At 42.5% G+C, this 24133-nt stretch overlaps 1 protein-coding gene across 1 annotated transcript in view; it reads left to right on the top strand.

Annotated features, from left to right (window-relative positions):
* Snd1 (staphylococcal nuclease and tudor domain containing 1) overlaps positions 1–24133 on the top strand; it is a 401485-nt gene that overhangs the window by 27137 nt on the left and 350215 nt on the right. Inside the window, exons 2-9 of the mRNA XM_040728507.1 lie at positions 2897–3046; positions 10100–10220; positions 13769–13847; positions 16009–16169; positions 16868–16959; positions 17733–17891; positions 19285–19391; positions 22113–22203. Of these exons, the coding sequence (XP_040584441.1) occupies positions 2897–3046; positions 10100–10220; positions 13769–13847; positions 16009–16169; positions 16868–16959; positions 17733–17891; positions 19285–19391; positions 22113–22203 (960 nt within the window). The remainder of the gene's footprint in view (positions 1–2896; positions 3047–10099; positions 10221–13768; positions 13848–16008; positions 16170–16867; positions 16960–17732; positions 17892–19284; positions 19392–22112; positions 22204–24133) is intronic.

Genomic DNA, 24133 nt, shown 5'->3' with positions numbered 1-24133 from the left:
CATCATGGCAGGAAGCATGGTGGCGTGCAGACATGTGGTGGTGGTGGTTCTTTTTGTCAGACGATCGTGAAGAGAGAGAAAGAGGGAGGGGGAGGGAGGAGAGAGGAAGAACAAGAGAGCAAGCAAAGAGAGGAAGCAAGAGCGAGAGGGCAAGAGTGCATGAGTGGGCGGGGGTCCGTCTTTTAAAGGGGTCCTTACACCTGAGTGCAGACTAGCACTCAGGGAATCCTGAGCTGACCAGAGCACTGCTTGAGTGCATTCTGCCAGGTAACGGGCAGGACAGCATAATGCTTACATAATCCTTACATGCTCACCTTTACTTATTAAAAAGGTGTAGAGTTAGGCATGGCTGGCTAGGGAATAAGGATGTCGAGTTCTCAAGACTACTTCCTGCTGACTTGGGTGTTGACCATCTTTGGAGGACCTGAGAAAGCTGGGGTGCTGCCACGTTCTGGGGTAGCAGGTTGCTCCATCACAGTCCAGGCTGTATGACACTCTCTGGCGCCTCTTACACCTGGCAAGATGTTGGCAGAGCAGAGTACAAAATTAAGTTTAGGAAAAAATTTTTTTCCTTAGGTCCTGGTACTTGAGGGGAGGATTGTAAGATGAGGGAGGAGTTCCTGAGGGGGTTCCAAGATGAGGAAAGGGAGTCCCGGGACCAGGGAAAGGTTGAATAATATTCATCTGGAGTGAATCTGACCTGTTTGGGTGGGTCCAATTTGGCTCCCTGGAACTTACAAAAATCCTTAGAGTTTGTGAAAACATAAGTATTGGACATATTAGCAGCATATTTATGTTAGAAGCGATTTGACTGAAAGCATTAACGGTTTTAAAACTGACAGATATCTTTAGGACAATGAAAAGCACCTTAATTTTGATCTTGCAGTTATCATATAGTGGTATGGCATGTTGTTTAGTACCCTATCAGAGTTTTGACTGAAAGCATTAACATTTTTAAAACTGACATGTCTTTAGGACAATGAAAAGTACCTTAATTTTGACTTTGCATCTATCATATAGTGGTATAATACATTATGTAGTACTCTGTCGGGGTTGGATTAGTAGCTTATCAGAACTCTATTGAGTAATGTCAGGACTATGAACAGTAACGTAATGAGAAAGAGAAATCTGGAGCATGTTTCATTCTTTTGACTGCCTCACCTCACTTTATTTGTATTCTCAGACCTTCAGAACTTTAATTGTCATCCTAGACCTTCCATTCTCAGACCTTCATAAATTTCATATGTAGACCTTCATACACCTTACATTTTCTTATCTTCACGTAGATAAACCCTAAAATACCTGTCCCTGAAATGTTTTGTGACAGTTGGAGCTTTTGCTGTTGCTTTAAGCTGGCAACACTACCAGTCATCAAAAGCATTGAGAAGGATAAAATTTTACCTGAGTTAATGATTAAAGAATAACCGAGGCTTGCTAGCTGGCTGTATGTACCGCCACCCCCAAGGTCCTCCATAGTTGTTGAGGGCAGCGGCTTTAAGGAGACCTGCCTTCTGCTGATAGCGTGGGACCTGTGGATTAGGAGTAGTAGGAAGACTTGCCTACCGTTGGCCTAAGCATTGTGGACAAAGTTGATTTCACTGTCCTCTTGTCCATGGTCTGAAGAGTCCTTTGCAGCCGTTGAGGTGATAGGCAGGGTTGTTCAGTGGCTAGCATTGCCACTTTTGTGGGTGAAGTTTCTTCAGTGCCCACCAGCCTTTTTTCCTAAACTTAACTTGGTGCTCTGCTCTGTCAACATCCTCCAACAAGGCCGCGCCTAGATGAAATAAAGCCATATCTCCTAGTTGCCACTGTCTCTGGGCCTGTGGAGAATTTTCATTCAAACCACCACCACTTCTGGCAGTGCTCGAGCTCTTGGATAGTGGCTACTCAGTTTTTTACTCTCTGATTGTCTGACTCATACATTTATGATAACTCTTTTTTTTTAAATTTAAGCCTCTAGTTGAGGAGAGGAAGAATGTCTGCTAGAGGGTGTATGGAAGAGTCTTCCCCTTATACTCCTTCAGGGTGAGCTTCCATCACAAGGATCTTGTCTTGAGCAGTACTCTCCATTGACAGAACCCTGCGGACTTGTTACTAACCTTTCAGTAGCTGTTGTTTGTTTTTTGAAGCATGGAGTTGAGAACTCTTCAGACTGAGTGAGCCCACCCGTCTGTCAGAGTAGCCTCCCCAAACAGGCAGTTTGAGTAGCTTGTGTCACTTTTTTTTCCCTGTGTGCTTCTTTTTCTCTTCACTCAAAGTCTTTTCTTTTATGGCTCTTCAGGTATTTAAAAGTTAATGCCAGTGAACTTCAGAGCCCTTTCCATAGTTGCAAGTAGGTCTTGTTCTGGCTTCTTAGCCAGGGGTGGAAAGGAGCTGACGCGCTTGGGAATGTAAGTGTGCAGGGTGTGTGCTTTTGGAGGACGCTACTTGTGTATGTCTCATTTGATGTCGCACATACTTTGGTGTCCCCTGCCCCTGCCCCTGATTATGTGTGGGTTCCTTTCCTTAAGTGTTCATATTTCACCTCATTCTAGAATGGAGAGTATGGAGATGCTAACTTGTTAGTAATTGAAAAGAGCAGTGCTGATGCATGCTGGGAAAAAGTTACAAAGGTCATTAACCTCTATGTCTCATATGTCTTTTTATCCAAGTCTGTTTATTTTATGGCTTTTCTGTTGTTTGTTTTATTCTTATATATTTTGTCATTTCTGAATCTGGCTAAAGGATCTTTGTAGTAATTTCTCTTATACATTTCAAGCTAATTATGCCCATTTCATCGTTGTGTAGATATATCTGAGGGCCTCTGGGGTGCAAAGTGTTGCTTTAGGTGTTGGGTGCTCATTAGTATACAACTTAGATTATGATGATGTTATTTTTTTTTTTTTAATCTGTGTAGGTCCTCTCTGGGTGTGCCATCATTGTCCGTGGGCAGCCTCGTGGTGGCCCTCCTCCTGAGAGGCAGATCAACCTCAGCAACATTCGCGCTGGAAATCTTGCTCGGCGGGCAGCAGCCACGCAGCCAGATGGGAAAGATACCCCGGATGAGGTGGGTGCTCACCCTGGCCTCTCTGAGGCTGTGGGTCTAGTTTACAGTCTGATGTGCTTTCTTTTCTGTTCATGGTGAGTATTTTTCTGGCAGGACAACTCTAGATATATCCCCAGTAGCTTACATCTGACATTATGCATACACTGCCTGAGTTAGGTTCTTTTTCTTTTCTTTTCTTTGTTTTGTTTTGTTTTGCTTTTTTTTTTTTTTTTTAAGATGGGGTTTCTCCTTGGAACTCGTCCTGTAGATAGAGCAGGCTGACCTCGAACTCACAGAGATCATCCTGCCTCTGCGTTCTGAGTGCTTGGATTACAGGTGTGTGCCGCCACTGCCTGGCTTCTTTTCAATTTTCTTTGAGTAACACAAAGGAGAAAGAGTTTATTCAAGGGTCCATCATAGCAGGGAAGTCAGGACAGCAGGAGCAGAAAGCATCCGATCCCATCAGAACCAGGAAGCACACGTGCTGAGTGCTTGTGTCCAGCTGCCTTCTTCCTTCCTTTATACAGCACAGGATCCACTCCCACCGTGGGAGAGTCTTCCCATCTCAGCTAAACAAATCAAGAGTCATGCCTAGAGGCGTATTTCCCAGATGATTGGAAGTCACATCTGTATAATAGTTTTACAAATCGTAGCCTTCTGTCAATGCTAATGCTAGCCTTTTGGTACAGTTGCCTATATCCCCAATCAAGTGGGTTTTTTGTTTGCTTGTTTGTTTTTTGCAATACTGGGAATTGAAAGCAGGGTTTCACACATGCCACGCAAGTACTCTACTACCTAGCAATATCCAATTTTCTCTTTCTCACCCCCGATCTCCTGTCTTTTTCGGCGATAAGGTCTCATGTAGCCCAAGCTGACTGCATACTTATATAGGAGGGAACAGCTTTGCATTTCTGATCCTCCTGTCTCGATCTCCTGAATTTTGGAATTGTAGGAATGTGCCAGTAAGCCTGATTCATATGGTACTGTGATTGGACCCAGGGTTTCATTCATGTGTTATAGACAAACACTGCACAACCCAGTCTTAAGCATGAGTTGTTATTACTATTTTTTGAACTTGTGTGTGTGTGTGTGTGTGTGTGTGTGTTAGTTATGCATATGTTCATGACAACCTATGGGAGTCAGGTCTCTCTTTGTACCATGTGGACTCAAGAGTCAGGCCTGAGGGCAAGCACCTTTATCTCCTTGGCCTAAACATGAAAGGACAAGTTTTTATCAGTTTCTGGGCAGCTTGTAGCCTGTCGTTGTGTTACACTCCCAGAAACTACTTCTGAGCTTTTTGAAATCGTTTCTTCTTTACCTCCCTCACCCCCAACTCCACCACTTGGCTATGTGGCTACTCATACCGTCTGATTCTTGACTGCTTACCACCCCCCCTCTCCAGGCAGCTGCTGTCTATCGCCATTGGTGTGCTTTAGGCTTCCCGGCGTCTACATTTAGAAATGATGTTGCTTGGCTCTCCTTTAGCGGTGCTTCTCTGGTCAGAAACAGGATTTCTGAGCTCTTAATTATTTGTTCTTGGCTCCAAATTGGTAGATTAGTAATTGGCTACCCTCTGTTTTTGCCTTTCAAGGAAGTGAAGAAAAAGCAAGAGCTCATAAGCTTTTTTTTTTTTAAGGAAAGCATTTAGTTATTTCCATCTTTAATAGTATTTTTTTTAAATAAGGCAATAGTGAAACAGCTTTATAGATAATGGAGATGGAGAAAAATCACCCATAATTGTTCTATCAGCAGTAGTTGGTTAGGTTCTAGAGATAATGACTGAATACATTAAAATCAGTTCTTTCTCATTGGTCCTCCATCAGTAACCACAAGCGTTGAGACTAATGTAGTATCTATTTCTACCTCTGGATTGCTCAATGAAGGTTAAATAAGGAAACACGAAGTGCTTAGCGCATTACAATGTACTTAATACATATTTGGTAATCACTTGTCGGTTAGATCAAGTACTGAAGATGAAACCTCTTTTGGTATTCGTCAGCCATTGAGTGAGCATCAAATGGGTAAATGACGGGTTCAAGCTTTTCCTTCCTGGTCTGTGAGGTAGAACAACTTGATTGCTCCTAAGAGGTAAAAAGTTGCCTTTTCTTAGAGGTCATCAATCTCTTTTCCCCAAATAGAAGAAGCATTACAGCCTCTGAGAAAGGTTTGTTTAATTTCCTGTTTTGTGGTTGAGAATCTGGGGCAGAGAAGCATGAGGTAGCTCTAAGCTACCGTAACTGTCTCTGTGTAACAGGGCAGTAGAGTCTGAGCAGATACTTTGCACAAATGATGGCATGGCAGGTACCTGGCACTCCATCTTAGTTGCACTTGAGTTTTACAGTCCAGTGTTCTGTCTTTTTGAGAGCAGTATGGTGTCACCAAGCCTTTTCGAGGGGCCCTTTAGAGTTCTTTGTGAGATGGAGTACTTGGAAGCTGTAGTCACTCTTTATTCCTTACTCCTAAGACCTGTCTGTCCTTGCCTTGTCATGAGCTGGTCTTCCTCTCACACCTTGGTACAACAGGGACACAAGGTCCAGTAACAGCCGCTGACAGCCCAAAGCAGAAGCCTGCTTTTCCTTGCCCTGGCCTTGTCCAGTATCCAGGCCTTTATCAAGATCTAGAGATTCTGTCTCTCTCTGACCTGTTTCATCTCTATGGAAATTGTTCTTTGCTCAACTCCTTTGTTGTGCTGGGAACATTTAAACAATATGCTCTCTGACTTCTCTGTTCTTCTCTTACTTCCTCCAGATAGCTCAGATCCCTGTTCTCCCTTCTGGACAGGGTCTAACTCTGTAACCCTAGCCTTCTTTGAACTCCCCATGTAGACCAGCAGCCCCTGCTTGAGTACTGGGAATAAAGGCAGGGGGGGCATCATACTCCCAGATCCTTTTAGAATATCATTTACATACTCTTGCTCATTGTTATCCTTAGACACTCTGACAAGACTACATGCCTGAGCCCAGACCACAAGTCCATTTGTGCTTCATTTTCCTCTTAATTAAAATACTTATTTTACTATTCTATTCATCTCCGAAGAATTTCAAATATGAATACTGTATTTATCTCATTTCCCTCCTTCCAACTTCTCTTGTGTGTTGTTTCCCACTCCCCCAACAACTCTTCAAATTCATGGTCTCTTATTCTTTAATTGCTAATGTCACACATGCACACACTTAAAACATGATCTGCTGAGTTGATTTTTGTGTTGCTTGTATGTGTATGTGTTTAGGGCCAACGCTTGGTGTTGGACTGTTCATCACCGGACTTGAAGTGCCTCTGTGGTCATGGCCCAGTGGTGATACAGTTTATCTCACAGGCTCCTGAAGGTCCCTTTTCCTCAGCTCATACTGCTTTCTCCTTCAAGAATGTTTCCCCCTAGTGCGGCCTGCTGGCCACCCACTGTCTTGACACCGCCTTCCCTAGCCCCGTCTTTGTGCTGCCATTCACAGCATTTCATTTCTGAGTTGTGTTTTTCTCTTCTGTATTGTGAACTCGTCAAAAGGAAGAGCCTTTTCTCTCATCTCTATGTCCCTGCATCTGCTCTGCACCTGACTCAAAGCAGGTATGCAGCGAGTACACACTTGAATAGGTGAGAAGAAACCACGTGACTCTTTTGGAATTGGTGCATGGCACAGTGAAGCACCGGCTGTGCGTTGATGTGGAGAACGTTGTCTAGATTTTTTTCCACAAGAAAAAAAGAACCAGGAAGACTCAAGAAGAATCAAGGACATCGTTATTCATTTGCTTTTCTTTGTGTGACTGCCCCGAATGTCATTCATATGATTACCTTCTCCTTCCCTCCCAGTATCTTCTGTCAGCGCCACTCAGCTTTCTCATAAGTTCTGTGGACATGAAAGTGGGTTCCCTGTATGTCCCCAGCCGTCACTGCCCTGTGCCAGGCTAATCCCTAGTGTTGCCTAGATACTCCAGGCAGCCTAGACACTGCATTGATGAGCACTGTGCTGGTTATATATTTATTTCTCACAGATTAATTGAGGACCTGCTGTGTGTGACGCTCTATGCTGGTTTCAGGAGAAATTCAGAAATGAATGTCACAGTCCTACTTCCATTCTAGCATTTGAGGGTCGAGGTGGTGGAGCAGGATAGTCAGGTGGTGCATGAGATGGTTAGAAGAGGGAGAGACAAGGAGTCCCGAGCATTGGGCTGTGTACCAAATGCTCTAGCTTCACAGTTAACATTGTTCTGGGTTTCATCTTGTCTCAGTTTTAGCAGTCTGACCAAAGAGAAGACTGGAATGAAAACATTCTATTTCATGGCTTCAGGCATCATGACTTCGTTTGGGTCTTAGCATGGAGTGTAGACTGTCTGCCTCCCTGTTACTGGGGATCCTAAAGAGAAGTGGTGGTTCAAATCTCAACTACTTAAAGGCACTTGTTTCTTACATGGAACTCTGTAATATCCTAAGGACAAACCATGGCTGTTCTTCCTACTAGGCTTTTGTGACAGTTGAGCAATGCTTGGAGCGAATTTCCTTGTTTTAGCCTTTATAGTTTGGCAGGTTGTGTTGGGATAGATCATCCCGGCTATCCAGTGTGGGTGGACACTGGCCTCACTTTCATAAAGATTCTCTCCCAGAGTATTCCTTACCCTTGTAAGGGACAAAGTCAGACTCTGTTCTGTGTAGCTCGGAGTCTTCCTGATTGTTGTTGCTAGTAGCAAATTGCCCAGTTTGGGATAGAACAAAACTTTAAGAGGGCCTGCCTTTGGAAAAGATTGTAGACCCTTTCCCCCCTATATAGAGTCAGATATATTTCATTTCAAGGCCTCCAGTGTAGGTTTCTTTTATTGCCTGACCAGCTAGTGACAGATTAGCTGTAAAACACAAGGGCCTAAGATTGCTCTTTGAGCAATCCTTAAAAGCTTTTAGAGAGCTTCTTTGTGGTGGTTAGAAACTGGGATTTCTCACAGGGGCTAGAGAACTATTTCCTTGTGAACTGACCCATGGTGAGTGTTGTTACCTGTAACAAATATGTGTCCCTTTGGAGCACTTGCTGAGTCTCTTGGGTATTAAGAAAGGACTATGTTACTGAGGTTTGAATATTAATGTGTGGTGAAGACAGCCATAGCTTGAACATTTTTAGAGGAAGTAGTAAAATACCGGAAGATCAGTACTGTTGATTCAGAACTGTGAGGCAGTTTATAATCAGAATTGTATTTCAGATCTTACTTTGGCTCCTGGTGTCTTCATCTTTAGAGAGTGAGATGATTGTAGAAATGAGACATAGTGGTTGGTGAACTCTGTATTGCTGTTGAGTGCTTTGTGTCTTTGCTTGTTGGTGCTTTGAGGAGAGACTAGCAGGATAGATGAGTATATGGTTGGTTTGGTCTTCTTACTTGAGCTGAGTTCTTCCTGGAACCATTAACCATTGGGGCTAAATAACAGCGCTCTAATAACACTGTTTTCATGACTTGCCTCTTCTGTTGGCTTCTAGTTTCCAGGATAAGAGTTATATGGAGTTTTCAAGCTTTGATGAAGTTTATTGATTGACTTCATGAAATAAGCTTACTGGATAGAAAAGGTTCTTCAGGCCTTCCTTTTCAGGTCACTAATTGAACTGCTTTGTACTATGTGTGTGCTGAACTGTGGCATGAAGAGATGACAATGGGCAGTGTATGAAGATGGATCGTGAAGACGGAAGCTTCCTTTTATGCTTGCGCTCTTAGTATGTGGACTTCTGTTGTGCCCCCTGAGCCCTTCCTTCCCCATTTCTGTCCTCAAGAAACTGGGACTCTGAGCTAGGCCCTGGCCGTCAGTTGAAGGGTCAGGATTCCTCTGACAGGCTTGCTTAAGAGGAGAACTTATGTATCTCTACCAGGCATGTCTAACCTTTTGACATTGTGACACAATGCCATATGTAAAGTAAACCCTTGCGAAACATACACATACAAAATACTCATAATCTCTTAAATGAGTGTGCTATGTTATGTTGGGTAGCAGTCATAGCCATCATCATCACCTGTGGGCTCTGGGCTCTGCTCTGTGGGTTGGACGACCTGGACCATCCTAGGAGTGGAGAGGCTATAACAAGACCACCCCTTTGTGGGTTATCTTGTTCACACAGAGACTTTGTTTTCCACTATGGGTGTGTGTGCCCCCTCCCTCACTTGTGTCTGTCCTGAATGAGTGAGAGGGAATAATCACCACGCTATTTATAAGGTGCTCCTTATCAAGAGCTGTCTCACTAGTATTTTTCCCAAGATTCTAGAATCTTTAAACCTTAAAATCCTTTCGATGTTTATTATTACAGTGTGTTGTATGTTTGTGCATGTATGCGTGCATGCATGTGTACACGCATGCACATGTTACAATATGCATGTGGAGGCCAGAGGACAGCTTTTAGGTACCTGTTCAGCATGGGATCTGGGGTTTGGACTCTGGCTATCATGTTTGTGCAGCAAGAGCTTTTACCTGCTGAGCCATTTCACTGTCCAAATTTCAGGTTTTAGACCAGAGTAGAAGCAGAAGAGGAAACATTTTTGGGGACTACTTTCTCAACTTTATTGCTGTCCTTGAAATGGCGGTAGAAATGGCATAAATAAGGCTTCTACCCGAGCAGAGATTCACAACCAAATATTAACAGCACTAAAAACTTGTCCTGGTTCAGGTCCGCCTTGAACTGGCAGTAAGGCAAGTGCTTTGTAAACTGGAAGGAGACAAGCAGGCGCTGGTAGTAGTTGTTGTTTATGATGTTTATGTTGTTTATGGGTGGTTCTGGAGGGGCTTCCGTTTCAGGAAGTGGGTATCTACAGAAAGCAGTCAGCTCTGGTGGCACGCAGTAAGCGCTATACAAATGTTGGCAGGTATTATGCAAAAGTAAGCTGTGATGAGCAGACAGTGTTGGAGGACGTGCTGCTGCGGGTGTCTGGAAAAATCTGAGGCCTGTCTCAGGGCTGGTGCTAGTTAATCTAACGGCTAGACCCTGTGTGCAGTCGGTTTTGTGTATTTCCTCTTCATGTCCTTGGCCTAGCATAGGGCCAGAATGAGGTTGCTTTGATGCTGGCTGGGGTCTGAATGTGGCAGTTTTCCGTTGACACTTCTGTTTTGTATTTCAGCCTTGGGCATTTCCTGCTCGAGAATTCCTTCGCAAGAAGCTGATTGGGAAAGAAGTCTGTTTCACGATAGAAAACAAGACTCCCCAGGGAAGAGAGTACGGGATGATCTACCTTGGAAAAGGTGAGCCTCCAAAAGAGTGGAGCCTTAGGTTCCTCCAAGGATCAGTCTTGATTGGCAGAAGACCTGACTAGGCCCCTGCTGGGCATTAACTCCAGGACAGTTGCTGTGGGGGATGGGGATTGCAGCTGGGCATGTATGCATAAGAATAGAGGCACACCTCTGGCTGCCCCATCCTTGTTCACCCCTGTGCTTTCTTGGTTGGTGTAGGACCTGTGGTTTGCTGTAGCATTCTTCATTCCATAGAGGCTACTCAGCAGCTCTGTGCTTTGGGGTCAGAGTACTAATTGAATTCTTATAGATTTCCTATATTGTATTGTGTATTCTTTTATCTTGTGGCTTTTCTTCTTTCTGGGGACTCTTTAGCAAAACAGGATCTGTTTGGGGCCAGTTGTTATTTTAAAAATCTGTCTTATGGTGTGAAATAAAATAGAATGAAAATAGGCTTTGGAATTGGATAGCTGGGGTTAGAATTCTGACTTTCCCATTTTCTATCAGCCTGAGTTTCTTCATTTGTTCTTGACAGTTTAAAGATATATAAACCAACTTGTTTTGATGCGGTCTACATCATTACCTTTGTGTGTGTGCGTACATGTAAACACATTTTTAGCTAGGCCAATGATTCATGGGATATTAGATGTTGTGGTCTTCTATCTACATTGGATAGAGGGAATGTAAAGTGGGAAATAGTGTTTTTGAGTAGTCAATGGGACAGTGAAAGCCTTAGTTAAATGTTTTCTAGACAATAACTAGGTAAATATGAATAGTTATGGAGTAGATTTTTTTTAATTAAGCTAACTGTGGTTAATTAATTAAAAGTCTTCCTACTATCATAGCAACTTAGATAATCTGTTTTACTTGAGTAGTCAGTCCCTGACTCGATGCTAGTGTTATAAGGCTAATGACATCCTACTAAGACTGAACTCAATTGTAGAATTTTTAGGAAAGTGAATTGAAAGTAACAATGGGCCCATCTTATCCAGTTCCCTTGATTTTTTTTTTTAATTTGTTTAATAGAGGGTTGGGGTAGAACTCGTGATTAGCCTAGAACTTACTATAGAAATATCATTAGTCTTGACTTTTTAGGGCTGGAACCTATGATATATATAGACCAGGCTGCCCTAGAACTCAAGTGCCTCTTCCTTCTGTGTGCTGGTATTTAAGGCATATGCCACCAAGACTTTAGTTCTCTGACATTTGCAGATAAGATAGTTGTCTACCAGCTCCAAAATACTATCATTGGTGACTCCCTCCTTTTCATAATTTGATATCTAACATCCAAGAAGGAGATCTTTGGATTATAGATATGCTTACCTTTGTTTCCTTTCTGTCTGTCATAGTCTGTTGACTCCTTTAAAGGCTCTCTCTAACCTTTTTTCTCCTGTTAGGAGAAATACTCTGTTAGTTTTCTTGGAGAAAAGAAAGCAGCTCAAGGAAGGGAAAGTTTGCTTTGATTTGGCCGTGTAAAGATGCACAGTCCATCATGCCCGGGAGCACATGGCAGCGGGACCATGAGGTGGCTGGTCACATGCCGTCTGTGGTCAGGAAGCAGACAGTGAAAGTTGGTGCTCCGCTCACTTTCTTCTTTGCCTTTTTATTGGAACAGTGACCCTACCTGTTGTTGCCTCCTCACTCAAATCTCTCTGGAAACACCTGGAGTTGTGTCTCCTGGTGACTTTAGGTCTGCTGAAGTCGTCAGTGAAGATTAACCATCATTCACTGAGGGTTCACTTTCTCAAAGTGTCGGCATTTCATAGTGCTCTGTAACAGGACGTTTATGAGAGCTTTGGGATATGTGGTTGATAGTGGGTTTATGGTCTATTGCTTGTTTTGTGCCTGGGCTCCGTTCTTTTATATCTTCTGGCTTCTTGACCTCTCAGTGCACAACTTTTCTCTGGTTGTTGCTCTTGACTCTCCACCTTGGAATTCTTGTGTTTTAGGGAAACCATAATATTTATTAGTATTAGTGAAATCCATGTTTCGATTGAACAGTAACCTGAGGACAAAGGGTTCTCAGCTGCAGAATCTCCAGAGTCCTTTGTATAAACATTGTTCTCAATATTTCTTGGTAGGAAAAACAAAGCCCAATTTGCCTTTGTCGAGATGTGTGTCTTTCTTTCTGGTGACGAGGCATTAGAGATGTGTGCATTTTAGTGTATGTGTGCACATATACTTGTTAGTGCTTGAGGAAGTCATTATGTAGTATACCAGACAGATATAACTCTTACAGAATTTCATTCTGTGCTTCTATTACTTATCAGCTAGACTGCCGGTTTACAGTTTATCTGGGAGCTTGCACTCTGCCATATTGAAGATTTTTATGCAGTGATTTTCTGCAAAGACGTTTTCCTTTATTGTTTTTGCTCACAAAGATTTAAGAGACATACCAAGACTAAAGGCTTTTTCAATAGTATGGAAATGCAATTGATATTTCAGGTGAAGCCTTATGCTTAGGTGGGACCTTAATCAGGTTAAGTTTTATGGTTGCCATCTTTTCCTTGCCTGATGGCTGCTCTGTGAAAGAGAAAAATCTAGACACTGTCTTCTTAGTATTTCTCTGAGAACAAGAGTCAGTCAGTCTTAAGCTGTGACTTGTCTTGGTGGCCTTTGGAGTGGAGAATATGGCATGGAGAGGAATTAGACTTTCTGGCATAAAAGTGGTATAGATGGCACTAAATGATTTTATATGCCTCTTTCTAATTCCTTGAACTGTGTTGGTGATTTGCACATGCTATTTAATTTTCAATGAGCCCAGTGGGGCAAGTGCAGTCTCCAGTTTAGAGAGGGCATATATCGGATGCTGAGGTCCTTTCCAAGCCATCTTCTTTGTGGTGCTCCCTGTTCTGAGCTACCTGCCATCTGTGAGTCTCCTGTGGCTCCCAGGATTGCTTTTTTTTTATTTTCCAGTTTAAATTTAGATAAGAAACAAGGTTGCTTCACAAGTCAGTTCCAGGTCCCTTTCCCTTTCCCTCCCCTCCTCCCGTACCCTCCCCCAACCCCTCCCCCTCCCCCGTTATCACCTCATTCCCCCAGGGAGGGTGAGGCCCTCCATGGGGGTGTCTATAGTCTGTCATTTTATATAGGGCAGGGCCTAGACCCTTCCCCAAGAGTTCAGGGTGAGAGTGCACCTCACATTGTTCTATGGGAGTCCAAAGTCCGTGTGTATACTTGGGATGGGTACTGATCTGCTGCCCAAGGCTCAATAGATTACCTAGGCCTCCTCACTGACACCCAGATTCAGGGGGTCTTGATCAGTCCCATGCTGGATTCCCAGGCTGATGCCTGGGACCCAGGATTGCTTTTGGCCTAGAAATACTCTAGAAACTTAGAAGTAAAGTCCTGGGATGAAAGATTGTCCTAGAGACTAGATGTTTTGGAAGTTTTCTGAGAAGCCCAGTGCTGCATTTCTGCCAGTAACCTTCTTTACAGTATCTCCCTCCCTGAAGAGCGAGGATGAAAATGGTCCATCCTGTGTGCTGTTTTAGTAGAGGCAGGTTTTGCTCTTGTGGTTTCCTTCATCAGATACTAATGTGGATAATTTTCTTCCTCAGATACTAATGGGGAAAACATTGCAGAGTCACTGGTTGCAGAAGGCTTGGCCACCCGGAGAGAAGGCATGAGAGCCAATAAGTAAGTATGCAGCACTAAGGACATTCTTTTTTGAGACACCAAGAGGCTGGTAGCCACTGTAATCTGTTTTACTTTGTTTCATTCCTGTTCTCCCCTACAAAATGGGTAACTCAGGCATTTTAGTCTCTTCTGAGATCTTCTTGCTCCTGGATTGTTTTGAGCCAGGAAGTCACTAAGCATCTATTTAATGGTATTTGATTTATGTATACCTCCTGGAGACTAGGCAAAGTTTATTTGTTTGTTTTTTTCAATTCATGACTTTTGGGTCTTAGACAATAGATGTGCAATTCCAGTGTATTTACCCAGCCAGCCAGCCAGCCCAAATATCGAGCCTCAACTGTGTATCAGGGTTCTGTGCACTAAGAATATAGCAGTGACAGACTTAGGCTGTGCTAGCCTTCTAGTGGGAAGATAGACCCTGAAAAGATGTGATATCTCATCTGGTGTAAGGAACACTGCAGTGAAAAAATGCAGGGAAGGAGAACGATTCTGCTTTGACTCTGTTTAGTTGACAGGGCCGTCATTTTTCAGTTTTGAAGGTTAGTAAGAACTCTAATGTAGATACTTCATTAATAGATAAAAACATATTTGTGTAGCCAATGGTAGTATGAATTTGTTAGAAGACACACACACACACATACACACACACAGAGACATGTATATATATCATCTATCCTATGGTACGTAAATCATGTTCAAGTTCACTAGTATTCTCAGTAGGGTGGATTGCAGCTGGCTTTAATTAACTCTTTAGTCTCTGAAAAGTGATATGCTGCATCAGTAATTTGGAGGCTATAAACATGCTATTTAAACCATTAAGTGCTTGCGATGTTATGTGACTGCAGTAGCCAAAGAAAAGACTTTGGATAAATATTTGCATCAGGTGTACCCGTGCTGAGCAAGCAGGAACCAAAGGCACAGTTATTCCTTTTGCCTTTTTTCTTTCCTCTGAGACTTGGGACCAGGTCAATCACTGTGTGCCTGCAGTCTTTTCTGATTGTAAGGAGACTTTTTGCTGGACTCTAATTGTTGTGTGTGCCTTTGGGAATTGGTTGAATTGAGACATTTGTTTTTAGGTGGTGTTTTTGGAAGCATGCCACAGTTCTAACTTAAGGACAATTACTGCCATGATTACTGTTGCAATGTTTTTTTTTTTTGGGGGGATTCAGTTTGCAACTGGAATGAATAAAGGAAAAACCCTTAACAGTTTTGTGCTACTTACTGCCACTTGAGTACAAATTCCATTAGACCTAATGTTGCCTTTTCTCATTGTTTATACTCGCTTCTACTTTTGCTACCCCTATAATCTAATTAATTCTGACTGCTACGAATTTTAATCTCTGAATTCTCTGGATATATTTAGGTTGAAGAGAAGGAAGAGATACCAGAAACTTCTCTAGCTTTGGAAATAGTAGATCATGCTTGCTTAGACAGAAATTCTAGAGACCAGGAGAGGAAATTCAATGAGTGTATGGCTGTGGATGGTCTCTGGTGTTCGAAATCCTGCAAAGGCCTTGTAGTTCCTTGCTTCCTACTTTAGCTCAGATGTGACACAAAAACAGTCATTTATGCACTAACCCTATTAAAATGTACTTGTTTGTTTTATATTTTCCTATTGGGCTGTACTTCTATTGGTTTCCTGCCTGATGAAAGAGGAGGCTTATTTTCAAACTGACAGTGTCTAGCTGGCCTTGTTGGATATCTAAGTCATTTTGAGCCAACATTATCTGTGACAGCAATACACCTTGCAGATAGCCCCGGCCTTAATTTGTGGATAGAGAAGAAAGTGTTAAGGGTGGTTCTTAGTCACCCTCCTGCACCAGACCCTGCTGAGCTGGGCCTAGTTTCTGGTATCTGGGCTGCTTAAATGAATTTGTACCCCCTGGAGTGGCTCCCCTTGGAGCCATTAGCTTGTTCTGTTCTACTCACTGGCGGAAGGACTGCATGTTCTTTAGATCCTCTCATTAAAAGCTCTTAGACGCTCATCTCTCTTTGAAGGGACAAAATTGGAATTTGGAAATTGTGCTTCTGGTGATTTTTCTGGTTAAATAAATGCCTTGGTGTCTTTTAAGGGAGAAGACACTGAAGATACCAACTGGCCCAGAGCTACATGGCTGTTTGTGAACTCAGTAACCACAGCTTGTTTGTCTTTCATGTCCAGCCCAGAGCAGAACCGGCTGTCAGAATGTGAGGAGCAAGCAAAAGCGTCAAAGAAGGGCATGTGGAGTGAGGGCAATGGCTCCCACACCATCCGGGACCTCAAGTACACCATTGAGAACCCAAGGCATTTTGTGGACTCCCACCACCAGAAGCCTGTAAATGGTGAGGATGGCAGGGAAAGCACAGACTCAGGGTGATCTCTTTCTGTTTGCTTGCTGTGATTCTTGGGGTTTATAAGATCCAGTGAGTCTTTCTTTTGCTTGCTTAGTATCCAAAGGGATTCCTTAAGGGTTAGAGAACACTGTGGCACTTTGGAAGGGGCTTTGAGTTGGTTCACAAAGCTTGCTACAGGTATGTATAAAAGAGGCTAGCCCTGTACTGTTGCTGATTGTATGTAAGCTGTTAGTATTTTGCACATTGTATATTTTCTGTTCTTCCAAGACTACTTAATCTAACCCTGAAACTTGGACGTAGAAACCAAATCCATATACATCTAAACATATAAACATTTATATGCTATATAGTTTTTGCAAGTTTGGGCCTTTACTGACTACAGATTTAGTAAAATATAAGCAAGACCAATGTGGGTTACTAATTACTTTGTGAACCTCCTAGATTTTGGAGAGTAGAGTTTCATGAGTTTTTTTCTAGATTCAGAAGACAAAAACAAGTCTCTTCTGTTTTCTCCTGGACTTTTCCATGTGAACCTTCTTGATCTACCAGTGGTTTTTCTACTTCTGTGAGGGAGGCTTCTCAGGATTTTGGCAGGGATAGGAGATGGGCTAGATGCAAGAAGACTGAACATTGTATAACCCCGGGACAACTTTCTTAACGATAAAGATGTTTCCTCTGTCATTCAGCTATCATCGAGCATGTTCGCGATGGCAGTGTGGTCCGGGCCCTGCTCCTCCCAGATCACTACCTTGTTACCGTTATGCTGTCAGGGATTAAGGTAGGGCACAAACTGGGCTGCACTGTGGGTTCGGGATTTGTGGGAGTGTCCAGGGATAGGCAGGTTTCTCTGCTTGAGGACTTTGGATCTATTTTCCTTCCCACTATGAGCCACTGGCCAGAGTACTTCATAGTTATTTTAGTTTAACCTTCATGGTGAGACAGTTCTATTAGGTTTCAAGTAACTAAGGCTTGTTTGGTATGGGACACTGTTGGGGAGGTGAAGCTAAGAGAAAAGGAAGGAGGTGTGTATGGCTTTGAAACTTGCTAGATATGAATTGAATTCATGTATAATACCCATATGTGGTTTTTAAAAATATTTATTTATTGTGAATATAACATTCTGCCTCCCATTTATGTCTGCACATCAGAAGAGGGCACCAGGATCTCATAACAGATGGTTGTGAGCCACCATGTGGTTGCTGGGAATTGAACTCAGAACCTCTGGAAGAGCAGTCAGTGCTTTTAACATGTGAGCCCTCTCTCCAGCCCACCCATATGTGTTTTTAAGAAGTCAGGAACTGAAAGCAGGGTACTGCCCGATCCTTTCTTGGTAAGGGACATTTTGAAAGGAAATTCAAATGCTTCTCTACATGCTGTGTTTCCTATGCCTTTAAAAAGAAGCTTGACTGGTCTGTGTTTTAAAGATGGCCAGAAGAGCAGTTTTGAGAAGTCCCTGAGCTTTGGCTGTGGTCCTCATGCCCCTTGGAGTCCTGATGCGGCTAGAGGGACTTTGGCTCAGCTGCATTCCTCATCATCCTTACTTTCCTCTAGTGCCCGACTTTTCGCCGAGAAGCAGATGGTAGTGAAACACCAGAGCCTTTTGCTGCAGAAGCCAAGTTTTTCACGGAGTCGAGACTGCTTCAGAGAGATGTTCAGATCATTCTGGAGAGCTGTCACAATCAGAACATTCTGGGTACCATCCTTCATCCAGTGAGTGTGCCCTGCAACTTGAGTTTGATGGGCCTGCCATGTATTCAGATTGCTGCTCATTCTCTCTGTGCATTATCTCAATTGTGGCAGAATTTTTTATTTGACTTTTGGTATTATTATGACTTGAGTCTTTTCTGTGCCGATACCATTTGTCATGTAGTTGTACAAATCAGTGCATTGAGCTCTTAGGAAGTTAATCTCAAATGTTAAATTAATCTCAAATGTTCCTGGCTTCATAAAGGGAAGTCTTGGAGTCTGAAAGTTGCCAGTGGAAGCCTGGGGTTATCCATCCTGCGAAAGTGGGGAGGAGTACGGAGGGGAGGTTCATATGTAGGTCTAGAAGTTAGCTATTCTGGAGTATTGGCACATTAGTCAGGAATAGACTGATATAGGAAAATTATTTCCTGGTTTCTAATCTTTTTTTTTTTTTTTTGGTTTTTCGAGATGGGTTTTCTCTGTGGCTTTGGAGGCTGTCCTGGAACTCACAGAGATCCGCCTGCCTCTGCCTCCCGAGTGCTGGGATTAAAGGCGTGCGCCACCAACGCCCGGCTCTTGGTTTCTAATCTTTAACTACATACCTCCTAACTCTGTTTTGAGTGGGAACTAGGTTTTTGCGTTTGTTTTTTAAATGTGATTATAGTTGTGACTTTTGGGACAAGTACCCTCTTGTACACTTTGATAAATTTGTTACTCTTGCACAAGAAGTGACCTTATTTTGTGAAAACTAAGTGGATTTTCACTATTGTAATGGAGATATATATAATACACAGTTAATCTACTGTCACTTTTCCAGCTAGATGACTCCTCGATGGCAGCTGTAGAAGGCTGGGAGGCTTTGTTTGCAGGGTGCCAAGGTCATGTCTGTTTCTTCTGGAGTGCTGACTCTCTGGCCATGCCCTGCCAGATGGTTCTGTGTCACAGTAGAATACGAATTGTTATTCACCAGGAAAAATGTGGCTTGTGCTTTTCCCACTCAGTCTGGTCTTCAGCTTACTACTTCTGAAAAGGGGAGGAAGTGCTGCTGATTCTTAGGGCAGATAAGGATAAGGTATAATCTCTTCTAAAGATTAACATCCTTCCTCTGTCCCGAAGAAGAGCTATTGAAATGTCAGTTCCATTCAGTGCCACTAACGTTTGTTCTGCTCCTGTTAAGAGGAGTTGCTTGCTGGGTGTTATTGGGATATGAGGGCAAGGCTGCTGAAAGGAGTCTTCTAGTGGCACCCCATTTCTTGGGTGTGGTTCCTGAGTTAGAGAGACTACTTTTTCCTATTTTAGAAAGCTTGAAGTGCCAGCTAGACAGTGGCTGTGTTTGCTACGTCAGAAACAGAAAAGTGGTTTTTGGGAGGAATGATGTGTGATTCGTGTCTGTCTTCTCTTGTGCCTTGTTTCTTAGAATGGTAACATCACTGAGCTCCTCCTGAAGGAAGGCTTTGCACGCTGTGTGGACTGGTCAATTGCAGTTTACACCCGGGGTGCAGAAAAACTGAGGGCAGCTGAGAGGTAAGGCCTGCCAGGGTGCCTTGCTGAGTATTCAGGGAAAGAGTCTGGCTGTCTTCTCTACCTGTCTGTGCTAATGCCTGTTTATTTCAGTAAAGAAATTGGGAAATCCCAGGAGAAGGTGGGCTACCTAGTCCAGGATGGTTTAATACCGGGGAGTAAGGGCTTAGGGTACATTTGTGGGTGTGCACAAGCCACAGTGTGTAGAACTCAGGACAGCGTGTGGTGACTTGATTCTTTCTTCCACCACATGGGTACTGAGGGATTGATCTTAGGTTATCGAGACAAGGTTTCTCTGTGTAAATAAATGCCCTGGCTGTCCTGGAACTCTTATAGACCAGTTTGGCCTTGAACTTCAGAGATGCTGCCTCTGCCTCCCGAATGTTGGGATTACAGGCGTGGGCTACCAACTCTTATTAAATGGTTTTCTTTTCTTTTCTTTTTTTTTTTTTTTTTGAGACAGGGTTTCTCTGTATTGTTTTGGAGGCTGTCCTGGAACTCGCTCTGTAGACCAGACTGGCCTTGAACTCACAGAGATCCACCTGCCTCTGCATCCCAAGTGCTGGGATTAACGTTTTTTTTTTTTTAATTATTAAATGTTTTAGGTCACTTTTCTTCAAGTTTCCCTCTTTAGTGTTCTTTGTTTTAGGTGTTTGAAATGAAACAAAGTTGAGACTCATTTCAGCACCATGTGATGAGTTATCAGCTGTTCCCAAACAAGCAAGATTAAAGCTGTGATGGAGAAGTAGGGCCTGTAGGTCCTAAAGAACCAGCCATACAAGCTGAATGCTCCAGTGTGCTTGAAAGTCTGTTTTAATTATAAGTGCTGATGCATTTTTGAGGCGATGATAACCTTTCACAAAACATGGCCATTCTAAAGGCTGATAGCTTGTTAAGGTGTCAGAGTCATGCATAGCTAGATGTTTAGCTGAACTCACATTTAGGGAGATAGATGGAGGAAAATAAGGCAGGTACCAAGATTAACTGAAGGGGAACAAGGCCATGCATACCTGGACCTCCAGGACAGTGGTGAGCAGAAGTGATACTCATAGGAAGTAGAAACAAGTACTTGTGACAGTGGACCATCCTTTAAGTTTTGTGGCATGGAACCTTAGCTCCCAATCTTAAAAATATAATGCTTTTGTTACTTTGCTATGTGCCATTCAGATATACAGCTAAGGAAAAAAAGAAAAAAAAATAAAAAAGAATAACTGCAGTGCTTGTTGGACCTTTTCTGAGGACTTTTACATCCTCCTGTGCTTGTAAGCAGAGACATTTACAAGTGCTTCTGGGAGCATATTTTAATCTAGGTCATTTGGTAGGTTATATTTGACAAATGTATATTATTTGATGAAAAGCCACGGTGATTACTTAACTTTTTATAAGTTGTATATTGTCCGGCAGTGGTGGTGCACACCTACAATCCCAGTACTTGGGAGGCAGAGGCAGGTGGATCTCTGTGAGTTCGAGGCCAGACTGGTCTACAGAGCAAGTTCTAGGACGAAACCCTGTCTGGAAAAAACAAAATACAAAAGTTGTATATTATGCCATATTTTATTGGGAAGACATAATAGCCTTATAGATAAGTGCTTCAAATACTTGTGCTTATTATGTTATGCTTAATGTCTTTCTTGCTTGCTTGGCTCAGAAACGTCTATTTTCTACTCATTACTGTTCTAAGTTATTATTTTGGTTGATAATTTTCTTGACATTTTTTTTAGTTCCTGCCTGTCTTTGAAGAAAGTGAGTACAATTAAAATAATGCCTGTGTTTTCTAACCGCTATAGGAGACTAGAGATATTTTAAAGAGAGTCATTGCAAAACAGGTTTAGGCCAGAGAGTGCAAATCATATCTCAGTGTATGGTTGCTTGTCTGCTGTTTTGTGTTCCGTATTTGAGCTGCTTGTACTTGCTTGTACTGTGGGTACTATTATATTCTCTTTGGAGAGGCTCTATGTATTTTACAGCTGCTACATCCTTCTTTCTACTTTAGTGCCGCTTAAAAGAATGGTTTCAATGCTTTTCTCAGAAATAGTAGCTCTTTCCCACTGCACATGCATTCATAAATAGTTTAAGGCAGCTGTTCATTGATTTTTTTTTCTTTTTAATCTTTGCAAATATTCGATTTCACACTCTTGGTCTGACTCAGAAAATAATCTACAGGGCTTATATTTTGAAATGAATTCGTGACATCATGTCTTGAACTTTTATTAATGAAAATCTGTATACTTTGTCTATTTTCCAAGTACACTGGAGATACACTGTGTTGATGTTTTCTGAGTTAAATATGGTAGATGATAACCCTTTTACAATTCAGATGCCGATCAAGCAGACCTGTGATTGTTCAGAAATGTTTTTATTTGTATCTTCTTGTTTAAGAAAATAATTGCTCTGTATTATAGTACTCATTTAGAAGATACTGGATAAAGCAAAGGGTTAGTTACTTAGGTGGACCTGTGCTCTCCAAGCTCTGACAGTTGCATACTGGGATCTTAGTGGGCCATTCTTAAGTTCATTATGTTCATGCATCTTGTGTTTTTCTGTGTGCTGCACACTTTACATTTGTAGTCAGGCTCTGTTCTGATTTGACTGTGGTATTTCTTCTGGATTTGTCCACAGGGTAGGGTAGTAGCATTTCCTTCGTTCCCTGTTTCTGTGATACTGCTGGTTTCAGGTGAAATGGACCGGTCTGTGAATGATCTCGCATCCTTGCTTTGTTGCCAGGTTTGCCAAGGAGCGCAGGCTGAGAATATGGAGAGACTATGTGCCTCCTACTGCTAATTTGGACCAAAAGGATAAGCAGTTCATTGCCAAGGTGAGTCATTCTCAGCATTGATATGCAGAGTGGATATTGCCAGGCCAGTGATGATACAAGGATCTGAATAAGTAGAAACGCTGTAGCTCTTGACTACTTCAAGAGACGCCTCCTCCACTCCGTGTGTGTGTGTGTGTGTGTGTGTGTGTGTGTGTGTGTGTGTGTGTGTGAGACAGAGAGAGAGAGAGAGAGAGAGAGAGAGAGAGAGAGAGAGAGAGAGAGAGAGAGAGAGAGAGAGAGAGAGAGAGAGATGCACACTGCATTTATCATTGTTAGAATTGGATTAAAGTTGTGGACATTGATTGCTCAAATAACTCTCATATTTGAGATACTTTTTTTTTTTAAATTTGTTTTGCTATGCAGCTGGCATTTGGGGATTTCTTGTGTCCTCAGCTTTCTCTTCATTCTCTTTGGAACTCTGGTGATTTCAAAATTTTCTGCCCTGAATTCTTATTGGCTGATGTGTGTTGGGGTAGATTGCTTGCTTCCCGGGGAACTAGAGCTGTTGAATAAATTAAGTGCTTATATCACCAGTACTGTGCAAAAGATTTTCTTTTTAATGTTTCAGTAATTTGAGTGGTAGAGTTCCATGCTTTTGCTTTCCCAACTCCTATGACGTTTTCAGTCTGTTTTTGCTTTTGCTAAGAGGCACTGAAGATTTTTGTCTATTCATAGGTAAAGTGTGGTTAAGTTTCCTTACTTGTGGACAGTGGCTGTTGCCATCACTTAACCATGAATTTAGGTTGGAAAGTCACTAGGTGGCACTGTCAGCCTGAGAAATCCCCAAACCATCTATCTTATAATGGTAAAATTAAGATTTAGATTCTAAGGAACTGGCCGATTCTCATTCTCTCTCTCTCTCTCTCTCTCTCTCTCTCTCTCTCTCTCTCTCTCTCTCTCTCTCTCTCTCTCTCTCTCTCTCTCTCTCTGTCTCTCCTCCTCCTCCCCCTCCTCCTCCTCTCCTCTCTCCCTCCCTGCGTCCTTCCTTTCTTCTGTCCGTCCCTCCTTCACTCTCTCCCTTCCCCCATGCTCAAAGCAATAGGTAACAAAGGTCAACCAGCCTCTTCCCTTCCTTAGTGTCTAAGTAGCTGTTAGGTGATGGTAATCACTCTCTTTAGTGGACATGAACAGGGCTTGTCCAAGGGGACATAGTTCCCCAATGTATCTGTCATATCTTGAGGTAGACCCCAATGGACATTTGCTTCCTTGCTCTGAGGAATGTGCTGTTGTGCACTTGGACATGGACTGCTTTGCCATCTTGAGGCTCATTTAGTTTTGCTTACATGTATCTACACAGAGGATGACCATCTGCTCAGCAGGGAAATGGGTCTTCAGTTGCTAACATCACTGAGAGGCTGTGATACCAGTGATAGAAATATGCCCCTAGCAGATCCTGTGCACATATATTATACATATTATTAATTCAACTCTGATTCTCTGCCTGTCTACATTTTTCTCAAAACATTAATTCAGTCTGCTAATCTTACTCAGTAGTTCTAGGCAGTGCTGATCAGGACTTGATTGTTCTTTCCTCCACGACGAGTTTCACCTTTGGATTTCTTTGCCATCATCTTAGGAGATTTCTTTGCCTTGCTCTCAGATTAGGAAATAGGCCTTCTGAATTCTGTGGCTATTTCTTTATGGTTTACTGTCTCAGTTTTGTGGCACATTTGTTGCCTAACTTCAGGATAACAGACTACTTGAGGTAAAGTGTGAAGCTGTTTATACATATTTTCTATATACACCTAGTTGATAATCCAGTGGGTGTGTGTCAGAGACCATTTCCCATGATAACCGATACAGTAGTGCTCAGTTTTCATTATTTTCTAGGGTTTTTTTTTCATTTCCCTGTTTTTTGTGTGTTCTGAAGTGACTCTGATATTTTTCATCCAATTATGATTTTTTTCCTCTCTAGAAGGAATTATCAAAA

The sequence above is a fragment of the Mesocricetus auratus genome, unplaced genomic scaffold (genome assembly GCF_017639785.1).
Source record: "Mesocricetus auratus isolate SY011 unplaced genomic scaffold, BCM_Maur_2.0 Super-Scaffold_100019, whole genome shotgun sequence".
Lineage (NCBI taxonomy): Eukaryota > Metazoa > Chordata > Mammalia > Rodentia > Cricetidae > Mesocricetus > Mesocricetus auratus.
Note: the sequence above shows the minus strand (reverse complement) of the source record. Positions and strands in the feature narration are given on the sequence as shown.